General features: G+C 40.2%; 1 protein-coding gene across 4 annotated transcripts in view; it reads right to left on the reverse strand.

The window, feature by feature from the left end:
- Positions 1-2,096: 2,096 nt before the first annotated feature.
- Positions 2,097-22,937, reverse strand: part of NR1H4 (nuclear receptor subfamily 1 group H member 4) — a 56,577-nt gene continuing 35,736 nt past the window's right edge. For all 4 annotated transcript variants that reach the window (XM_054988295.1, XM_054988297.1, XM_054988296.1 and 1 more), the window contains 5 exons: positions 22,120-22,218; positions 20,824-20,923; positions 14,094-14,240; positions 3,733-3,846; positions 2,097-2,745 (listed from right to left, as the gene is read on the reverse strand). In XM_054988295.1, the coding sequence (XP_054844270.1) occupies positions 2,507-2,745; positions 3,733-3,846; positions 14,094-14,240; positions 20,824-20,923; positions 22,120-22,218 (699 nt within the window). In that variant the 3' untranslated portion in view covers positions 2,097-2,506. The remainder of the gene's footprint in view (positions 2,746-3,732; positions 3,847-14,093; positions 14,241-20,823; positions 20,924-22,119; positions 22,219-22,937) is intronic.

Raw genomic sequence — 22,937 nt, forward strand, 5'->3', positions numbered from 1 at the left:
GAGCCGAGGCAGGGGAGGAAGCACCTTCAGTGAGCAGGGGAGGGGATGGTTGCCGCCTCCGGCCTGATTCAGCCGGCCTGTCAGGAATTGTGGGGTAGTGCAGGCGCGGATTCAAATCAAAGCCCAGCAGCCGTTTCCTGCGTTTGGCCAGTTTCTGCTGCTGAGGCAGCGTCAGGACGGCCCCTGTAGGCTGCTGACAGATTCCTGCCCAAGGCCGGAGTGGGCTGGAGGCATTTGGGAGTGGGAACAGAAGCGCATGTCTGCGCGATGTTCGCCTCCGGCTGGCAAGCCCGTTCTGAAGCCAGGGGAGTGGGTGGCGATGTGCGCGCGTGATCTTTCCTCATACGCTTCGGAGAATGACTTCCAGGCAAAACCCGAACATATAAAAGCGCGTCATGGCACAAAGGCTGCTTTACTTAGGTATGAGGAAATTTTCCCAGGACCAAAACAGACACGAGGCCTGCCCTTCCTAAGTGTCCTAAGCTTGTCCCGTCAGGTTTATTTTTTAAAATTTGTTTTAAAAGGTGTACCTCACCATTTCCATTTCCAAAGGCAGCCAAAGTGGATATATATATATATATATATATATATATATATACAGCCACAACGTTAATGTTTAGCCTCCACAATAGATTTTTTTTTTTTTAACGGGGAATGAAAAGCCAGGTACTGGAGTGCAGGGGACCAGTGGCAAGGATGCTGCTTCTGTAACAGCTGATCTCTCTGATGAAGCTAGGACAGGAAGCAGCATTTCAGGTGATCAACAACACAAAGATGGGATGCTATGGGGGACAGGTAGTCCTTCAGGCTCCTTTATGAAACATTGTTTAGGGCTTTGTTGCTCAAAACCGGCATCAGGAGATTACCTGGAAATGGAGGCAAAGGTTTCAATTCAGGTATTACACATGAAGTAACAGATACCAGTCAACGCACTGGGCATCACATTCTAGATCAACCATAATTTCTAAAGCATCTTCAAAGAGCCCCATGTAGAGTGCAAAACAACAGTCTAATCTGGAAGCTATCAAAGTATGCGTGGCAGCAGCAAGGCCACTCGCTATATGAATTATTTACAGCTGTGTTCATGTGCACCATTAACACACCTGTGGCATATCTGTCCAGACCACCAATCAATAGCATTAAACATTACATATATATGTGATGTGTGTGAGTGTGAGGGAATGCCTTTGGGGTAAATGTTTTACCTGTGGCCACTGTCCAATATTTCAACTTTTGTATGTATATATGACATATATGCATGGGACTACTGTATGTATAGAGCTGGGAAATAAGATGTGTTCATCCACATGAACATTACACATGAAATGGTGGCTTTTATGTGTAAATTGCTACAGCAGATACATGTACATTCGCATGTCAGCAAACATCAGCTGTCTCCGAAGCATTTTTACTTGTCTATCTTGTGTTTATTCCTCTACCCATTTTAAACAATCAATGTAATACAGGTTCATAGGAGGTTTGTTTGAAATGTGCAATGTATCAGATTATGTCATCATTCTCACTAGTGAAGTATATATAGAGAAAAAATGGAATACAAGAAGAGGCCCTACTTTCAGCAATCTCAACCCCTCCTCCAAAAGATAGAAACAAGCTGTAAAATGAATGATAAATACAGCTTGAAGCTGTTCAAAGTCCTTGTGTCTGCCATGGCTCATGTTGACATGTGTACTCTGGGAATTCCTTGCTTGGAACTCTCAAGAGCATGTAAAGTTCTCCATTAGGGCAACCATCTGCTCCTCACAACCGTTTCTGGCCAGGAAAACTGAGGAGGAGAAGGCTTAAGGCCCTGCTCCTTCCTGATCCAAATTGGGTTCAAATTGGGCTCATACAGGATTTGTAGAGGACATGTGGAAGACGTAAATAATTTGTAATGTGATTAGGACCTCAGAAACAAGCTCTCTGTTGGCAACACTAGAATTCATTTTCAAGTAAGTCTGTTTGGAATGGTGTTAGTAGCTTTCACCTCCTAACCTCTGGAAAGCAACCCCACCCCCCAACAAAATAAAACAGCATTTAGTATTACAAATTGCCATTTCTGTCATGATTAAACAAAGAAAAACATGTTTAGGCATTGACTCATTTTTACTAAATCCTTACAGTGACTACAACATTGTCTGTTAATGAAACATTTGGAATAGCAAACATGGAAATCTCATGATTTTCAAAGGAAGACAGAGAGATACAATCAGAATGAATAACAGTATACCTCAGGCATGCAGGAAAGATACCTTTTTTGTTCCAAGAGGCTCAGGTTCCCGTGTGAAAGTCTTACATAATGTTTGGCAAATAACGAACAATGTTGATATGAAAATGGCATTGCATAGTCTTTGTAAACTCCAATAAAGAAAATTTACTATGAATGCTTTTTGGTGGTTTAAATATATATGTATATATATAAAATAAAGATCCTAAACACATTTACATCGAAGTAAGTCCCACTTATGCCAGATAAATGTGCCTAGAATGACTGTTAAATCCGTTCTTCTCACTGAACATCCCATATTTCACAAAGAAGAGGTGTAAACTTATGGTCATTAACTCTCCAAGACATCAGCATATCTGCATGGTGGTGGTTAAAAGTCCGCAGTTCTGTAAGACGTCCCAGGAGACATGCGAAATGTTGAGGATTGTCTGTGTGATAAAGTTTGCAGAATTTCTGCAGAACTTCAAGCAGCGGCTCTTGAAGCCTTTCCACGGATTCTCTGTCCTGTATGTATTGCCGGTCTAGTTTTGTATTTCAGAGAAAAGGAAAAAGTAATGAATGTTACTTTAAATGTACAGGAGGAGAAGCTCAGAGCAAACAACTATTAATGGTCCCTGGCCCCAGGGAGGCCCGCCTGGCCTCGACCAGAGCCAGGGCCTTTTCGGTCCTGGCTCCAACCTGGTGGAACGCTCTGTTTAATGAGACCATGGCCCAGCAGAATTTGTTATCCTTCCTGTGGGCCTGTAAGACGGAGCTGTTCCGCCAGGCATATGGTTGAGGCTGTGCTGGGCCCCCACCGGCCGAATAGATGAGAACGAGTCCCTCCCTACTAGAAGCATCCACCATCTAAACTTTAAATTGTTATACGGTAAGCTTTATTGAAATGTTTTATAGAGTGTAATCCGCCCTGAGCCTGCCTGTGCAGAGAGGGCGGAATAGAAATTGAAACAAACAAACAATCCAACTCCAGATGAGCCTATGTGAGCTACATTATTCCCTTGTACAGAATTGCATGATCAGTGTATGTATCTATAAAAACCTGCTGTCATGTAATGTGGGAAGCAACATTTAGTTTCTAAATAGGTTTTACTGAAAACAATGAAACATGTACAGTCCTGTCCTAAGAAGAGTTACACCTAGGCCTATTGACATCAGTGGACTAAGGTAACACTGAGTAGAATTGTACTGTTTCTTACTGTTATAGAAAGTGGAAGAATGGCGAATCAAACCCGCTTCTCCAGATTAGAGTCCCGCTGCTCTTAACCACTACAACAAACTGGTGTAGTTTCTTAATCACTACACCAAACTGTATTAGCAGTTTTTCCAATAACTTGCCCCATATACTGGTCATCTGTGTCTTCAGTCATTCATATGCAGAGAGGTATAGACATTTTTCTGATTGGTGGTCACTTGTTTTGGCCATACTTTTTTACCCAGTCATTTATATCATGTTTTGTTTTCTTCCTGCCACATTATTTTATAGTAATTAATTGAGAAACTGAAATTACCTGGAGATAAGATAACTATTGCTGTGAGTAAAGCATATTCTTCTTGTCTCATCTTCAGTTCCCCAACACTTTTATAGAAATTGAACATGGGAGTTATATATTCATCTGAGATACCTGTTGCAAAATATTGAGAAGTATTTAAATAAAACATGAAAAATGTAAGTATCTCACTAGTCAAGTGAGTGAACAGAGTGGATATCACAATTATTTACAGAATTCTGTAAATGGATCATATTGATGAATACTTACTCTTCCTCAGCTCTTAATATATTAAAAAATTGGACTACATTTTTTTCTTTAATTCCATATAAACACCAAATAATACCCTCCTAAATATAGATCTGTATTTTAAATAAATGCCCACAGGTCTAACAATAAATGCCCACAGTCTAACAATAAGCAAAGGTAAAGTAACTATTAACTGTGGAACTCCATGCTTTGGGAGGCTTTTCTTGCTCTATCATTGTTGATTTTCAGATGCCAAGTGAAGGAGAACTTTTCGGTCTCATTGAGCGCTCTTAGTTATAAGTTGAACTTGTGCTGATGATTTCTGTTAATATTGATTTTTTAATTGTTTTCATTTAAAGTGTAATTGTTATGAGGATTGTTAATTTTAATTTATTTTTTGTTGGCTGCTTTGTGGGTCAATAAATTGAAAGATACAAATTTTAGTATCAAAAGCTAGAATCTAGAGAGCTATTTTAGGCACACCCAAATGTGTGTGTATCTTCCTTTGAAAATAACAACCCCTTCCATATTGTAAAGGTCTTCACAAATTGCCCTCAGTTATCCAGTGTGAAAAGCTGTTTCAGAAACACATAACCAGTTGCACAGTACTTAGGATCCAAACCATTATATTTAAAATTACCTAATTTAAGAGAACCCTGTAGTGAAAAGAATATTAAGTGGACACAGGAGGCATATTGTAATTAAGGTAATGTTTTTGGATTGCCTGGAGAAAATACTAAAATACTTGAGTAGTTTAGGTTTTGGTTTTTTTTAAAAGTGACAAAGGACTTTACAGAGGTTTATAAAATTAGAAGTTGGGGACCCACAAGGACTTTTGGGGGCCATCTCATTTTCCCCTCCCACACTATTTCCTCTTTCCCTTTCCTGAAAGCCCCAATAGCCTCCGCCGCTTTCCTCTTCCTACTCTCATTCACACCCACCATTTCCCTTTATCTGACCTCCACCCCATATCTTAGCTTTCCCTCCCTCACTCTACCTGGCAACCTCTCCCCAGGAAACCTATGGCTCAGTTGTGCATTGCCAACCACTGGGTTCAGCCCATGTGTGGTGCTGGCTGGGTCCTGTTGTGTGGTGCCTAGAGTTGTCTTTGTTTACCTTGAAAGCAGTGTGTGCATGTGTGCACGCGCATATTCCTGCACCGCCTTTTGGGGGGGATTTTTCTTCTTCTCACCAATGCTTTGCATGCACATGTTCCAGATGCCTCTAGGTGGCAGTGGTTCTAGGTGAACCTTTGGCCATTTGCTCACAAGGGCATAATCCTGTGCTACTGCAGGTGGGGAACAAGAGTTGGTGCAGAAGCAGGGAGCCATTACTAGAGCTGGAGCTGGACCCTGAGGCAAGGGTACGAGTTGTGCTCTAGTAAATCAGCCTGCTTCTTTAAGCTCCCTATAGTCTCTCCTCCTCAGAATATCAGCTCATAATGTAACATTAATATGTTATATTATTAATATGAAAGTAATAACATTACTTTCAAATTCCAACCACTTACATGCAGTTCTTCAACAAGTTTTAGTGTGTGTAGAACCTTTTGAGAAATGGCAGAAAAAGGCAGGTATGCTAAGCATCTATTTGCTGCATATTAGTATATTGTTCTCTTAGGATGAACTATGACAAAAGCTGCTGATTTTCCACTGTGATTTAAGTCAACATAATCAGATGAAGTTGGCTAATAAACTACTGAACAGCTGTTTCTGCTAAGCTTTCAGATTTCTTTAGAAGATGAATGCTTTTAAAATTCAAACATGCCATTTTGATCTGTGATGCCAAAGCTGGATGTCAACAGTGTTGTTTTTAAAACCTGTACAAATCTGTACAAGAAATGGGTCTGGCCCCAATACTGAAAAAGTCATGCCTGAGCTTAGAAATGTATTCTTCAGAAATGTTGAAGTCATGAGGGAAGGGATTTTTTTTCCAATAAATTTTTTTGGGAAAATTGAAACGTATGCAATGCTTACTTTCGTTTCAAGCCTAAACTTATTTTAGTGTGTTGACCTAGGCTTACCAGCCCAGGGCAGGGAATCCCCCACTCCCACCTGACTCTCCCTGGCCCCACTAACCTGGCTGGCAGGGGCGGCAAGGCATGTGTTATGCTGGAAACTGACATCATTTTCCAGCACAACTGGGGAGCTACAGGTAGCAGTGAGGTCCAATTCATTAAAAATTGCCTGTTTGGAAGCACTTTTTAACTAATCTGGCTTTAGCACAACCTGCAGCTCCCCAGTCGTACTAAAAAATGATGTTATTTTCCGACACAAAAGGGGAATGAGGGAGTGAACACGTTTCACGTGCATGCAGAAGGTACATGCCCTAGTTACCTGCTCCCCAGGCCCCTGTCCCGCCCCCCCCCCAGGCTTCTGGGAGACCTGGCAATCCTACTTGACCTCATAAAATGTGTAATATATAAGTATATAAAATTGTAGTGTTTGGCATAAGTATGAAATTTAAAATGATGAATGCCTTAGTTTCCTATAAGTAAAATTGCAAATATACCCAGTGCTAAAGAAAGAGAGCTGTAAACAGCTGTACAGTGTGATACCTTAGCACATAATAACATAATAATAACATTCGATTTATATACCGCTCTTCAGGACAACTTAATGCCCACTGAGAGCGGTTTACAAAGTATGTCAGTATTATCCCCACAACAAAACACCCCGTGAGGTGGGTGGGGCTGAGAGAGCTCCAGAGAGCCATGAGTAGCCCAAGGTCAGCCAGCTGGCTTCAAGTGGAGGAGTGAGGAATCAAACCCGGCTCTCCAGATTAGAGTCCCATGCTCTTAACCACTACACCAAACTGGCTCCAAACATGTTTTTGCTATCTGAGAGTTAGGGAAAAATAAACATTGAAAATTGCTCAAATTTTGCAGTACACAAAAATAAGTGTTATATGGACAGAAAGGGTATTATACAGTTGCAATAGAACTAGCAGCATGGTTGGATATAACACTGAACTATTCAAGGCTTTTTACTCAGACAGAAGGACTGATTATAGGGAGTTGGTCTCCAAGAGATGCTTCACTAATGAGTTAGGGACCATAGACTTCACCACTATGTTGCCTTATGTACTATCTGTTGCTTTAAGTACGTGCTCCTATGTATTACCTGATGCTTTAAATATGACCCTACTGAGTAGTTCTGTTGTCTAATGTCAGTCCTAGAATTGCTGATGCTCTATCTCTGCATTTATTCAACTCCGTATTGGATTTTTGATAACGTTATGCCTTTGTACACTTGCATTTATTTACCCAATGGCATTGTTTATTGAAACGTTCTTGATATTGATTGTACTAATCTCAGTCTCGGTGAGAAATGTAGACTATAAATTACATAAATAAAATAAAAATAGTGTATCATCATCATATACATTATAGCATTGTTTCCCAAATTAGTCATATTTAAGCAATAAATATATCCTTGAAAATACTTTATATATACTGCATACACAGGATTTATCATTAAGATTGTGTTACTTAAATATCTTCATACCATATATTCTGAATAAAAACTTGTCCTAAGAAGTGTCTCACTCATTCAAAAACAAAATATTTCAAACAAGGGGTTTTCTCTAGCACTTCCCAAAATTTTGAATTTTTCTATTGGAAAACACGTAGCTCAAAGTCATGTCCACCCTTTGCCTCGTCCACAAAGCTCTCAAGGCTGCCTTGCAGTGGCCTGGTGTCCCTACATTAGACCACCCATGCTGGGTAAACCACAGTCCTCAGCATCAATTCCCCACCTTCAAGAAATTCAAGAGTAGAGAAAAAATGGTTAGAAAGTAGCCTCCATAGTGACTTTCTAGGATTTTCCCCACGCCTCTACAGTCTTTACCACAGAGATTAGGGGAAATTTCTAGTGTCACTCAGAAGTGATGTCACATCCTTCCTAAACTCCACCCTCCCCATGCATTGCCCTCATAATCTCCTGGCATAATGCTCGCATGCAACTCCTTCTGCAGATTTTTCTAAGGCACCATGCAGCGTGCAATCTGCCATGATACACATTGTGGCTGCTGATATTTTCATCCAGTGATAACATATTGAAGGATGATTATTTTTCTTAGTATACCTTCACAAGATTGCTGTCAGTGGTCAGTAAGATGGGCACCTGCTGGAGTCCCAGACCTAGCAGAAGACCCATTGCCCATAGGAGATGCGTGGTCCTGCCACTCCCACCAACTATTTGAAGCCTGTCAGGACAATCTCATTTTCTAGTGGGGCAGGTCACTTAAGAATAGCAGTGGCACTGGCTCACTCATGTAAAAGTTGTTCCTTGCTCCCTCCAAGGTGATTTTCCTCCAAGGAAATGGGCTGTGTTTCATGGGCCTCTGGGATGATGTTTCATTTCCTGTTAAAAGCATGGCTATATGGAGGCAAAAAAGGGACCACACTGACATAAGAGTGTCACTACCTCACTCAGGCCCTTCTCCAATTAGGAAATAGGAGATTGCCCCAGAAGCTTTTGCAGCCTCACAGTAGCAACGCCACATTTATTGGTGGGAGAAGGTGACTAATAGTTTCTGGTCAGTTGTGTCCCTCTGTCAGGCTGTTGGCATGGATACTTTCTCTTGAGACCTGCCTCACATACCCAGAGAGATAGGTAGGGTTTGTGCCAATGTGTGAATGCATGTGTGTATCTATGGGGAAACATGTGGAATGGAGGACGGATGAGGCACACTGGCATACTTAGTGAAGGAGAGAAAGCCACTAGAAGACATCTTGCTCAGGCCCTCCCAAAATCTGGATTTGGTCTTGTGTCTTTAACCAACATGGCCATCAACCTTTTTTGCTTATACATCAGTAGAAGACAGGTCACTGCAATGCAATAAAGCATAAATGAAGGTGAGGCACAGGATTCAGCAATGTGTAATAATAGAGGGGGCATGATTCACAAAATTATGCTTGGTTTGAGAATGTGGTGTTATAAGCACATCCCTATTTTCTGTGAAATACTGCAAAGTGTTATCATCTTCCTCTAATGGGAAACAAAGAATAGCATAGACACTCGAATTATGTTGCAATCCAAAATAACAGAAACTCAACATGTTTCAACACCCTCATAAAACAACAGCCTGAAACCAAAAGAAGATCAAATAGGAGGATTCTTTTTCTTTTAAGGAAAAAAAAAAGAACCCAGCTCCATAACTGTGTTTTATTCATCTTCTCTACCCGCCTGTTTTCACCCTTACTCCTCCTCCTCAATACTTTGATTGCCAATACTTGTTTTTAGTCACAAGAGGGGGCTACTTTCCTATCTAACACAAAATAGTTCAGTGCCTGTTCTGCAAATCCCAGCCATAAAAGTCAGTAAATGTTTACATTATTTCAGCTATTTTCATCTTACCTCAATAAAGGCTATTAAATTCTATCAACATGTGTTCAAAATATGTGGTTCTGACATCAAAATACTGCCCAATTCCTTGTTTGAAAGGGGGTGGTCTTTTTACAGCCATTTGCAAGAATATTCTATTATTCAATTATCAGAAGTAGCTGCTGTCACACTATAAGACAGTAAGAGGGCTTTTATAGGGCCCATTGTGTGTTCTGGCTTCTACATTACTAAAACTAATGGACTTGGAGCAGTATCCTAAATGGAAGAGCTTTGAGACTCCCATATACAAGGAAGAATACAAAATAAATCTTAATAAAATATATACAAAGTATACAAAATATTATCAAACAAAGTCTGTTGCTGCTTTACTACAGTAAATACATATGCCATATTAGTACAATTTGCTGCTTAGTATTTTGTTTCATAACAACCTGCTACACAACCTACAAAGTCATAGAATGTATTGCAATGCAAATCCAATTCATACAACCACTTTTCAGATATTTCCTACTTCTTGCATGAATTATATCGTTAATTAATTATGCAGATCTTCTAATACCTCTTGTTAGCATAGGAGTAACTGGGATTTTTTTCACACAGCTCATAAGGCATAAGCCCGTAATTTGTGCACATGATGGCTGGTTCATCTGACCATTGTGCCACATATATTGTGTATGTAAAGAGGAAAAGAAAGGCTAAAAGAGTTGCAGAAAGTGTCTCAAATGACTGAGTTACTAGTTCCCTTGACCAAAGAACCAGTTCTCAGGGTCTATTAGCATTTTAGATTGATCTTGTATGGGCTTGTCTTTTCTTTACAAAATCATGTATCATCATACAATGTTAATTTCCACATGTCTTTGAGATACTGAGATAAGCCATGCACTATTGCTGCATGTTCTTTGTAGAAGCCAGTAAAGAATAGAAACTGAGAACGACAGCAGGAATAGTAATGTTAAAGGGGTAGAACTAAAGAACACCTTTTCCAGTTATATATAAAATTAACCATAAAATATGTTTCTCCAGAAATAAGTGACTGGGTTGAGCGTGCTGACTATTGTGCTGGGAGGAGGCTCATTTCTGGTACCATTATCGGTACCAACACCCATTTCTGGTACCATTATCAAAGTCTGAACCCTTGTACTGTCTATCCCACCAGTTAAGATTCTCTTACTCTCTCTGTGCCTCTGCCTGTAGTGGTGGGGTGGGCAGTGACCAAAGACACACCTTTTTCAGTGGTGGCACCTCACTTTTGGAATCCCATGATGAGGCTCACCTGGTGCCTAGCTTACTGTCCTTTAGATGTCAGTTTGAGGTAGTGGTTAGTGTGTCAGTCTAGGAGACCCAGGTTTGAATCGCCGCTCTGCCATGAAAACTTGTTGGTTGACCTTGGGCTAGTCTCAGTCTAACCTACCTAACAGGGTTGTTGTGAAGATTAAATCTAGGAGAGGAGAATGATGTAAGCTACTTTGGGTCTCCATTGGGGAGAAAGGTGGAGTATAAATGAAATAAATAAATGAAAATGAAAATAAGCACCAACATCCCTTTTTTTACACAGGCTTTTGACTGAGGGTGGGGAGGAATTTCCATCTTTTAAAAGTTGATTATGGTCCACTGCTAGCTTGTGGACTGTTTTGTGAATATAATTTCAAAATGCTGAAAGTTGTTTTGTGCTGCCTTTATATGCCTTGCAGGTTTTTATGCAAGGGGTTTATCCCTTATTATTGGTAATTTTAAAATGATCTTGTTTAGTGTTTGCTTTATGAGCTGCCTGGTGCAGGTCCATGGAGAAGTGGTGTGCATGAAAGAAAGAAATAAACCAAGTAGTCCCTGCAGTGCTGGCGAAGCTACTGAGCTTTGGTTCTTCTTCCTGGTTCCAGTGGCCTACCAAGCACTTTCTCTGAAAATGAAATGGCCACTCTGCCCCCCTGTTCCCATCAGTCCTCCTATTCCATGTTTTGTACCCTCTGGACTTCTGTTAGATTTATTGCTTGAATTTCTGCCTGGGTTAATCCTTGGCAGCCTAGCCAAGCGGCCCATCCTGGAACTTCTAACTCTGGGTTTGTATAGGTCATCAGACACCTGGATTAAACTAAATGCTATAAACTGTTCTCATTTTATACAGCCTCTTAATTAAACGATGGCCAAAAGATTCTTTCCACAGCTGAGTACTCTTTCCACCTCCTAGAAAGAAAATAGTATATACAACTTTGTTCTTCCACCTGTAAAAAAAATTTCCTCAAGGAAGCTCATGGGGATTACACAGATAAACCTGCACTGAGAAAGCAGGTAATACATATGATCTTCATGACTGAGCCCAATGAGAGAACCGTCTCTATGTTAATTGTAGCTTCAGTCTTATGGGAGCTATAAATTGCATTTTTTTGGTCTTCCCAAATGAAACTTAATCACTTCTATTTATTATGCATCCTATTTTAATTTCCTTCTTCCATAATAAGTATTCAATTTATGTACTTTCAGAAACAGTCTTTAGTAGAGCTAGATGTTTAAATTAAAAGAAAAAGAAAAACAGCTGTGAGGGAGACTGTTTTGCACTAATTACTTATGAGCATGACTGTTGTTAATATGGATGAGGAGAGCTTTCATCTGGATAGGTCTGAAACTGCCAGTGGATATTAACTCAAACAGTAAAAAGCTTTTGTTTTACTGAGAAATAGACATACTACTTACTCGTATTATTGTTTATTTCACGAACCCAATTCAGAAATATTCATTAGAAACTTTGATGTCACTTTTAAAAAATGTAATTAAAAAGTTCTGAAGGAAGCCTTCTTGAGTTTTGTGGCCAATGACTTGGCTCTCCATGTGCCGTTATCAGCCCAACACAGGGCTTATCTCAGATCCATCCTGAGCACAAAAGGATACCAACAAGTAGGGGGATCTCATTTGGTTAGAAACCCCTCCAATAGATCCCTACATGTTTCAAAAGGTCAGCTTTTCATCAGAATACTTAATTTAAAATTGCTACAACATCAGTCTCTGTACAACTATGTGTTCCCCCCAAAGACTTGTTTTGTAAATGTTTTGAGAAAACTACTGCATTTGAAAGATTTTATTAATTCCATTTGCTACTGAAATCTAAGGCTTTGGGGAAAAACTTACTCTGTAGAGGTAGTGAAAGAATGAAACTAGGAATAAAATTGTTGAAGTATTAAATATTTTTCTTTCCCATAATATACTCTAGCCTCTGTTTTGTGAATTCTAGTGAAAACAATGAAGCTGTTGTAGTGAAAACAACATAAGGGGGAGTCTATAATTAGAAAGCTGCTGGGACTGATGACAGTCTTGGTGTTAACACAGAAACATCTATACAAAGAATTTTCCTGACGGTTTATGCAGAAGAATTCAAGATAGCATTGCACCTCACAAGCCATTTGGCCAATCTTTTTGCATTAATAAATAAAGCCCTTTGGCATCAGCACAGGAATGAATGCTGAAAGGTCATCACCAATGGATCAATGTGGTTCCTTTGTCATGCTCGAAAATTCTAATGCAAAATAGGATAGGAAAAGAGAGATCATAAATGTCCAGAGATGGCAGGCGTATCACAGCCAGCTTTGTGATTGGTGACAAAAGAACGAACAGCTCTGTGATTTTTTTAGGCATTTTATTTGCAGCTTTTGTAGTTGCATTTTTCAAAGACTGGCGATAAGTTTGACAGTCACCTTCACATAAACCTACCTCAACTTGTGAGATGTGTATCTATGTGGGGTAGGTCAAAGATCTGGATTCTTCCAATACAACTTCTGAACTAATAGATTTATTATAATTAATTGCATTATGAATACTTTGGAACTTAAGGTTTTTAAACAGTCTGAGTCCTTCATTTTGCTATGTATGAGAATCTCATCATTTAGGTTTTTACTAAGCTAGCCTAATTGGGAGGAAACAGAAAAATTAAGCATATGCACTGGAGAGGAAACGTTCAAAACAAAGAATGTAAGACATCTGCATAAGGGATGATGCGTATGGAAGGTGAGTTCTCGAAGCAGATTGGGAAGATGCAGCTTTGGGACAGGGAAAACCCCCCAAAATTGGACCGTGTGGAAGTGACCACGATTCATTGGCTGTTTCCACACATCCTTAAAGAGACGGCCCATTCACCAAATGCGGGTGACTGGCTGTTTGGCTTCTGTTTTTTCAGCACCTTTTTGGATCTGCACTTTCCCGTGGTCCCCAAAAAGGGAATGGAAGCCAAACAGCCTGCAACTGTTTTGAAAACAGAGACATCTGGAGTGAAGTGGAAAAGCTGCCAGTATCCAGTGAGTGGGCCGTCCCTTTAAGGATGTATGGAAACCACCACCATCATCTATATATAGCATTAAAGTAGAAATCCAAAAGACTAAGCAGTCAAATCTATAAAGAATGCCTCTACCAAAAGTGTTATGACCTGCAAAACCCTTTTTACCCAGAAGCTGGTTTCCCTATCCAATATACCCACCACAGAGTGGTAAACCTTGTACTATTGCTTTACGTCATTTGTGATAACTGAAGTAGGTGAGATGATTTTATTGGAATAACGTGATGGAAACGGGTTTCATTGCCCTAATTCATTTATATATATCCTTGAGCAAATATAATATGTTATAATGAAATAGTTTTATTCACAAGGACTATATTTTTATGATCAAACATTTCCTTGATAACCTTTGGACTCAAGGCTGATTGACTGGCTTGCTACTAAAAACTTAGAAGAGCACCAAGTATTTTTGCTTGGCATTTCAAGAATGAATGCTGTTCCTTCTACTAGTCATCTACAACACCTACCACTGTTACGAATTCTTTCTTCTAGGAGATCAGCATGCCCTATAGGGAGTTTTCTGTTGAAGATCTCAGCTGACCGAAGGAACATGGCTTCCACAGCTGAACCCTTTAACAAAGCAATCTGATCCTCATGGCCAAGGGTTTGAAAGCCTAGAATAAAATGAAATTGTTGTCAGTCTTTCTCCCAGCAATTTCTACAGAAGAGGTAGAACAAAATTTGAGTCCAGTAGCACCTTAAAGACCAACAAAATTTTTCAAATATAAGTTTTGTGAAATACGTACCTGGAGACCTGGAACAGCTGCTACAGAAACACCATCTGTTGGACTACACTAACTTCAATACTTCACACCTTTGGGCCTGGACTGTGGCATGGCTCTCTGTGAGGTATTTTGTGGTGGTTAGAGGTGATCTTTACCTGAAGCAGGATGTGAATGCACCATTCCAGTGCAGATGAGAGGAGGTGGATATGGGGGTAGGGCTTATCAAAGTTGGCCAGTGGCCACTAACTCTATGTAATGCCAGACTGGTGAAGCATAAAACTGCACTCTTCACTGGGTTGTTACAGGAAGAGGGAACTGATCTTGCTTGCATAAGAGACATGGTTGGAAGACAATGACATGGTGTGTTTGTCTGAATGAATTCTACCAAATTATGCAGTCCTTTGTCAGCCCCTCACAAGTGGCTGGGGAGGAGGAATGGTGTTTATCCTCTGTGAGTCCTTCGACTTCCACAGGCTCCCAATACAAACTATAGCTAGCATTGACTGTATGCTCGTTACATTGGGAACTAAGGAAAGATTGGGCATTCTGCTTGTTTACTGGCAACCTAATTCCCCAGTAGGCACCCTTTCTGAGTTGGCAGAGGTGCACTTGGACACAGTGCTAGAGACACCTAGTCTGATTGTTCTGGGTGACTTTAAGATTCATGCTGACTGTTTCATGTCAGGGCTGGCCCAGGATTTCACAGCTTCATTGGCATTCCTGGACCTCATTCTCTCTCTCAATTAGCAACAGGCCCTCTCCTTGGACTTTGCACTGAGTCTTTGAAGGATGTCTTCTTTTGGGATTGGAGATTTGGCCTTAACTGTGGTCTGATCATTATCTACTGAAGGTGAGGGTGAATATGATCTCAACACCCCATAAAAGGCAGAGGGGCTGTTAAAAAGGTCAATCCACAGGGGCTTATGGATCCTTCAGGAGTCCAAATATACACTGAGGGATTTTAGAATTCCAAACATAGGCGTCTTGATATTGCAGTGGAATCTGGCGACGTGAAGCTCTATAAGGCCACTGAAATAATTGCTCCTCATCAGATTCTCCCACCTTTGTCACAGAAGCCTGCTCCATGGTTTACTATAGAGCTGGGTGACCTAAAGAAAGCTGGAAGATGTCTAGAAAAACTCTGGCAGAGTACTAGTGCTAAATCTGATAGAATGTGCTATGGAGACCACTAGAAGACCTACAAAGTGGTGGTGATAGTAGCAAAGAAACATTTTTTCTCCACAGTGATTGAATCAGTTGGTTCACAATCATCCCTAAGATATATCGACATCTTTTGACCCCTAAATTTAAACCTTTACTGGCTCAAGGACAGACAATTAGCAATGACATCTTTGCACGTTTTTGCTGATAAAATAGCACAAATACACTCTGATCTGGAGGCCAGCTGTCATATAGATGAAGAAAAAATGCTTAACATATTGGCCCATTTATAGATCATTTTGATTCAGTTACAGTGATGGATATTGACAGGATCCTGAAATCTATGAAGACCACTACTTGCCCTTCTTGGCAGCTATAATCTTGTTAAGAATACATAACTGAGCCTTTGATGTCTTTCTTAAATCAGTCACAAAATCAGGGCACCTTCCTTTAGCCACTCAAAGAAGCAGTCATCATCCTTTTGCTACTTAAAAAAAATCCCTAGACATCCCTAGACAAAAATGATGTGGCCAATTATCACCCAGTTTCTAACCTTCCCTCTCTAGGCAAAGCGATTAAGAGTGCAGTAACTAAACAACTCCAGGTCTTTTGGGATAGTTCTGGGGCTCTGGAGACTTTCTAGTCTGGTTTTAGGCCAGGCTATGGAACAGTCAGCATTGGTGACTTCAGTTGATGACTTCTGTCTGAATGTAGACAAAGGCCACGTTTCTTTGTTACTCCTCCTGGATCTGTCTGCAGCCTTTGATACAGTAGGCCATGCCATCCTGTTGAGGTGGCTAAAGGCAGAAGTGGGTATCAGGGGATATGCCTTTGCTTGTCTTAAATTGTTCCTCATGGAATGGACCCAAAGGGTTGCAGTTGGAAACTAACTGCCCTCAGTTTGGAATTATATTGCAGGGTTCCACAAGGCACAATTTTATCCCCCATGTTATTTAACCTCTACGTAAAACCTTTAGAAGAAATCAGTTGGAGCTATGGAATTGGCTAATATGCGGACAATACCCAGCTGAGCTCTGTCTTGCTATCCAAATCCCCTGGTGATGCAGTAGAGGTCTTGAGTTGCTTCCTGACAGCTGAGGTTAAATGGCTGAAAGCAAACAAAATGAAACTGAATCTAGACAAGATAGAAGTGATGCTGGTTGCAAGACAGAGATCTTGAAGGACATTGTGTTCCTTACTTTTGATGGGGTTCAGCTGACCTTTGCAGACTTAGTTAAGAACCTAGGAGTTATACTGGACCCAACACTGCTGCTAGAGAAACAAGTTAATGCAGCTGCAAATAAAGCCTTCTCCCAGTGCAGGCAAGCCTGGAACATGGCCCCTTACCATGACATGGCTGATCTGGCCACTTGGATTCATGCCATGGTAACATCCATACTAGCCTTCTGTAATGGCTCTCTACATATGTCTTACCTCAAAGTGAACTCGGAGACTCCAGCTGGTGGAAAATGCCATACCTCGATTACTATCAGGAGCATGCATATTACATTCATTGTGCAGTCACTCCATTGGCTACCCACCAGTTACTGTGCTTAATTCAAGATTTTGGCTATTACATACTAAGTCCTTCATGGCCTTGGCCCCGCATATCTGCAAGACCATCTCTCCCACTATGTTCTGCCCCGGCAGTTCTGCTCATCTGAACAGGGCCTTCTGCAGGTACCACCCTGCTCATAGGCAAAATCAATGCATTTTCATGCATCACACACATTCTCTGTGTGTGAGTCTCACCTTACAGAATTGCCTGCCTGAAGAGGACAGGAAAGTGCTCACTTTCCTGACTTTCTGGAAACTATGCAAAACTGAATCATTCAGGAGGGATTTTATACATGGGTAGTGGAGGTGTGCTGTAAGGTAATGGCACAGAGATTTGTCTCCAATTAAGGGAATCTGGCCTATACTAATTGGGTAGGTCTGTTGGTGTAGATATGTTCCTGCTGGGTAGCCTCTACATCATTTAATATGTTTAGTCATATTACTTATATTTTGCTTCAGCATTGCAACAGCTCTGTACTTAATTTATGCTTGTTTTTGAAGTTTCTGCAATTCCATACTCTACTGTCTTGCTTTGTTGAATGTCACAACTGTGGGTCATGCCATCTCACACTGTGCAATCTATCTTGAGTCTCAGTGAGAAAAGTAGAATATAAATAAAACAAATAAAAATAAAGATAGTTAAGTCCTGTCAATAGGGAGAAAAATATGATATAAATATTTTATGTAAATAAAAATTGATACACTTGCAGATTTGGCACATGCCCAGTGACTATGTCTGAAATGTGTATGTTCGTTTTCTTTCTCAAGCTGCCAGGCATGAATCCATTCAAGTCTGTCACATATGCATGTGCGTGTAATCTTATTTCAGATCATGGGATGATTACCTTCAACTTGATTAGCATATTACAAATTAAATTCCTGCTTCAGTGTTAATGGAGCGCTCGTTGCATTATCATCTTTCAGTGCTCAATTGAGTACTTTCCAGCTCTTTTATTTGTCCACTGGCTCCTCTCTCCAATTGTTTTCTCTTTAATTTACATGAAAGAAAGGAATGGGAATCATAAAAAGGGATTTAATATAAAGCTATATTAAAAATAGACATGCATGTGGTTGAGAGAGCATGTGTCTATATAGCGATCCCTGTGTTTATACAATTGTTTATTGTCTGAAAGGTAGCACAATAGTTCTTTGCTTATTTTTATCCGGGGCAATTTCCAATGATTACACCTTTCTGACCTGTGCCCAAATGACCCAGACTGGAGAAGAGTATAGACAACTGCACTGCATGGAGCTAATCTGCATAATTTCTAAATCAACCAGGGTAACTAAAGGATCAATGCTAATCAGGTCTACTAAGAAGTAAATCTTTGATTCACTGGGGCTTACTCCTAGGAAAGAGTCAAAACTACGGTATGTTGTGGTGGTCATCAGTTTAGTTGGCTTTAAAGGGAGATTAGACAAATTCATGGGAAATAGGTCAAACATGATGGCTAAATGGAACCTCCCTGTTCCGATGCAGTAATCATCTAAAGTCCAGTGTTGGGGGCAAATAAGTGGGGAATGCTTTGGCCTCCATGCTCTGGTTTTAGACCTTCTTGGGTGACTTCTTGTGTGAAAGAGAATGTGGGACTAGACAGATCTTTGGTCAGTTCCAGCACAGTTAAGAGAAGAAAAATGTACAGCCCTGTTTACAGATGCAGCTGACTGGGAAGTGAAAATGGTCCCAAAACGAGCCAAGCTGAGCAGCCCCACAAGCCAGCACTGCATAGGCCATTCTGTTCAGCAGCACCAAGGATGGGCATTCGCTCACCCATTGCTTCTGGCATTAGAGTGGGAAATGACTGTTGGTGAACTGACACCAATTACCATTACAAAGGAAGAGAATGAACCAAGTGGCCCCTGAAGCGCTGGCGGAGTTGTTAGAGCTTTATTATGCTTGCCCCTGGCCACCAGCAGTCCTCTAGGGCAGTGGCCCACTAGGAAATTTCCTTGTAAGTTAAATGGCCAGTCCACCAGTGGCTGAAACACTACTTTTTGCAGCCTACTGATAGAAAGAGATCTGTAGTGGGAAAGTCCTTACAAATTCTGGTCATTATGAGTATAATGAAGCTAATTTTTAAGAAGCATCCCAAAGAGGTAAAAGATACCTTCAATTTATTTTCAGCAATGAATAAATTAAAATGAAATAACTACTTGAATGCTAATAAAAACTGCATCCTTATTCTTTATCTTCTATATAAAGGATTATGTGGTTCTAAATCTTGAAGAAAACTTCCAGTTCTTAAAGAGCCAAACTAGATGTTACTTTTTATATGAGTTCACCATGGGGACTACTACCATACAGTCCCAGTGGAAAATCCTGTATAAAAAGTAGAGATGGGCCTGATTCTGATTAGGACCACAGCATAGGGGGAAGAGGGGCTCTTGCTGTCCTTCCTCATGATGTTTTGGCAGAGAAAATGACCTGGCAGCTGTGGAGAGCATTACTCACTCTCAGGGCTTTTTTTCTGGGAAAAGAGATGGTGGAACTCAGTGGGTTGTTCTTGGGGAAAATGGTCACATGGCTGGTGGCCCCGCCCCCTGATCTCCAGCCATGTGACCATTTTCAAGAGGTTCCGGAACTCCGTTCCACCGCGTTCCTGCTGAAAAAAAGCCCTGCTCGCTCTGTCAGGAGGCTACATGTGCACTTCCAGCCTCCCAAGGGGGTGAATAAAACCTGCCGCCCTGCAGCCTCTGGGTCATTTTGACTGCCAAATTAATACAGGGAGAAAGAAGGAGCCACTCCACCCCTGTACCCTGACACACACACACACACACACACACACTCCGGTGTGCTTTTTACCCAGGAGTTACCACTAGGACATGCAGCCGTAGTAAGGCTCCAATTTCCCTTGGCAAACTTATCTAAATATTAACACCTAGTTTGGCTTTAAGTTAGGTTGTTTTGTTTCTTCCTTTTAGATGGTAAAGAAAACAGTCCTATATATTATAAGCCTTAGTATAACAGGTATATCAATATAAAAATACAGAGCTCTTGGATTCTGTAACTGAAACATGGGTGGATATTTAGCACATCATACCTGGTAACCTTGATATCAGTCAATAAACATGATACACAGAAGCTCAGAGATGAATGGAATAATGAGCAAGATCATCCAATTCTGCTAAAGCAGTGAGATAAAGTTTTAAGCCTTATACCTGTTGCTGCTATGGATCTTAAGCTGCAACTTCTTCAACAAAAAATTATGTTTAGGGTATATTGGACACCACAGCACCTTTTTACTAAAAGATTAAGCAGTGTCTAATTGTTGGTGGTATAACTTACAAGATACATCTCTTAAGCATATGCTTTGACATGTCCAGTTATTCAGTCCTTTTGGGAGGAAGTCATTACTCATATTAATTTTGTATTAAAATACTCATTTATTTTGAGGATGTTAATGTACTTTTAAACTATTTGCCTGTCTCTTGGAACCTAACTAATGGTCAATGGAAATGGACCCTCTGTGTCCTTACAGTTGCTAAAAGACTTATACTACAACACCGGAAAGACAAAAGCCCATTTCCTATAACTCATTGGACTGAGGACCTTATGAACTTATCAATATTTGAATGTATTACATATAGACAGCAATTGCATATGGACTTATTTTTAGATATTAGGAAAACTTTTATACAAGAGTATGTATAGATTTGCCAGTAGTGTATTTGTTGCCAGGATTGGTTTTCTTGTTCTTTCTTTTTCTTTCTTTCTTTCTTTTGGTACTAATAAATAATTTTTTTTAAAAAGTACCTGGTAACCTTTTGGTAAATTCCACAAGGACCTGTACGTGACTGGTAGCCATTTCTGTTAAGATGAGAAAATTTTCTTCAGCACTGAATTCCTCTTGTAACTGAGCATTAAAACAGAATTATTATTGTTAGTTGTAATAGTGGAGGGAACAGTTGTAAACCACCACTTGCTCTATGGGAGCTTGGGAATGTATCAAATTGAGCGACCAACCCAATATTCAGTTGAAGGACATGAGATGATAGAGACTGAAAGCACAAGAAAACAAGTTATTCTAGGCCTTGAAAAAGAGAAAACAAAATTAGTAGGATTCTCCAATTTGAATTGAATCAGGTGCATCAGGTATCTGTGAAAGTGGGCCTGTGTAGGAGTGTGTGCGGGTGGAATACAGTGAGGTGCTTTTGAATTTCCTTGGTGTGAGCTTAATAAACGTTACTTCTTTATCCAAAAACGTTCTTTCTGGCTTTCTCTCTGTCTCCCTCCTTCACTTATGGAGAAAAGTCCAGCACAGTCAGAGTGGATTTGGGCGAAGGTCCGATCATCCTTTCATATTATTTGCACTGGGCCTGGTCTCATTTTGCCCCTAACAAGGTCAAGTAGCATTCTAGGCTTCCCCACACATGTACATTATGCTTATCAGGAGCAGGTGTAAATGCATCTCCTGGGAGGGCCTATTCCACATTGCATTAAGAGGAGAAGCAAAAGCCAGGCAGATCTTGCTTATCCAGCAAGATGGGTAAGAGTACAGAAGACAAAATAGACTGGGTTGGCTACCACTACTTTCTACCCTTTCCTACATCTCAGTGACAGTTACCTATTTATGTTTGGCCCTCACTATCTGGCTGTTGTTAAGCAGCCAATGAGAGAAGAAAGAAGGAAAAGCAAAGGTATCCTGTCCTGTCCTCTAGACCCTTTTCTTTACCGGTGTGTAGAACCTCCCTAGGGTTGCCAACTTTGCGTTAGGAAATTCCTGGAGATTTGGGTAGAGCTTGGGGAGAGCATAGTTTCAGAATGGGAAGGACCTCTGCATTGTATAATGTCATAGAGTCCACTTTCCGAAACAGCCATATTCTCTATGTTTTCCAGTGTAATTCTGGGAGATCTCTAGATCCTACCTGGAGATTGGCAACCTTAAACCTTCCCACCCTGCCGTTTATACTCTGAGAATGTGAAAATACTGATAAAACCCTATGTAACAGATATTTTCTATACTAGCTGGAATTTCTACAGGAAATTCTTTTTGGAAAAAAATGGTTCTTGAAATATTTAGATAACTGCTGTATTAAATTGTATACTTACAAGCTTTTTAGAAACCTCAGGAGGAATTCGTTGTTTATTATATGAATCCATGATATAGTGAAGAAGGTTCTGCTGTTCAGGGGTTAGTTCTATTTTCTCCTATACTGGCAATAAAAATAAACCATAAGCTTCAGTAAATCGATGTGATCACCTACCTCTTACTAGTTATAGTTTGATTTGAACAACAGAAGCAATTTTTCTTATCTATTTAAATATACAAACCTGACAAAGATATAATCAAAAACTGCTTTGTTTGTTTTTAATAAAGGTGTTTGTGTATATATATGGTTGCACTGATTTTCACCAATTCCCCCTTCAGGACTTGAGAGAGCCCCAAAAGGTGCCAGTGCTGACTATTGGTGAGTACTGCCACACACAAAAAGCCCAATATTTCTAGAATATATTCATTTTACATACTATCCAGACTCTTTATACTATATTTACCTTTCCAAAGTTTTAGCAGTAGATCACATTAACCAATAACCAATATTTGGTAATATGAGAAGGGAGATTCTATAAACATCTACAGCCATAATAAAGTGTGCTCTGCTAGCAAATGAATGCTTAGGATAGACCACAGTCACTACAGCCCCACATCAGTACCCCAAGCCTTAACATTATACTGATGACATTATTCTTACATCATCTGATATTTCAGCTGACAGGCATTTACAAAACCTCTTTGTCACCTTCATGTAAACTGTATGCAGATCATGTCCTCATAAAGCACAAAAATTAGCCACGTCCCTAAAGCTCATAATATTATTCCAGTTTGATCCCCAATAATATTGCCAGAGACCACACTTTTAATGTCATCT

This window comes from Eublepharis macularius, chromosome 9 (genome assembly GCF_028583425.1).
Source record: "Eublepharis macularius isolate TG4126 chromosome 9, MPM_Emac_v1.0, whole genome shotgun sequence".
Classification (NCBI taxonomy): domain Eukaryota; kingdom Metazoa; phylum Chordata; class Lepidosauria; order Squamata; family Eublepharidae; genus Eublepharis; species Eublepharis macularius.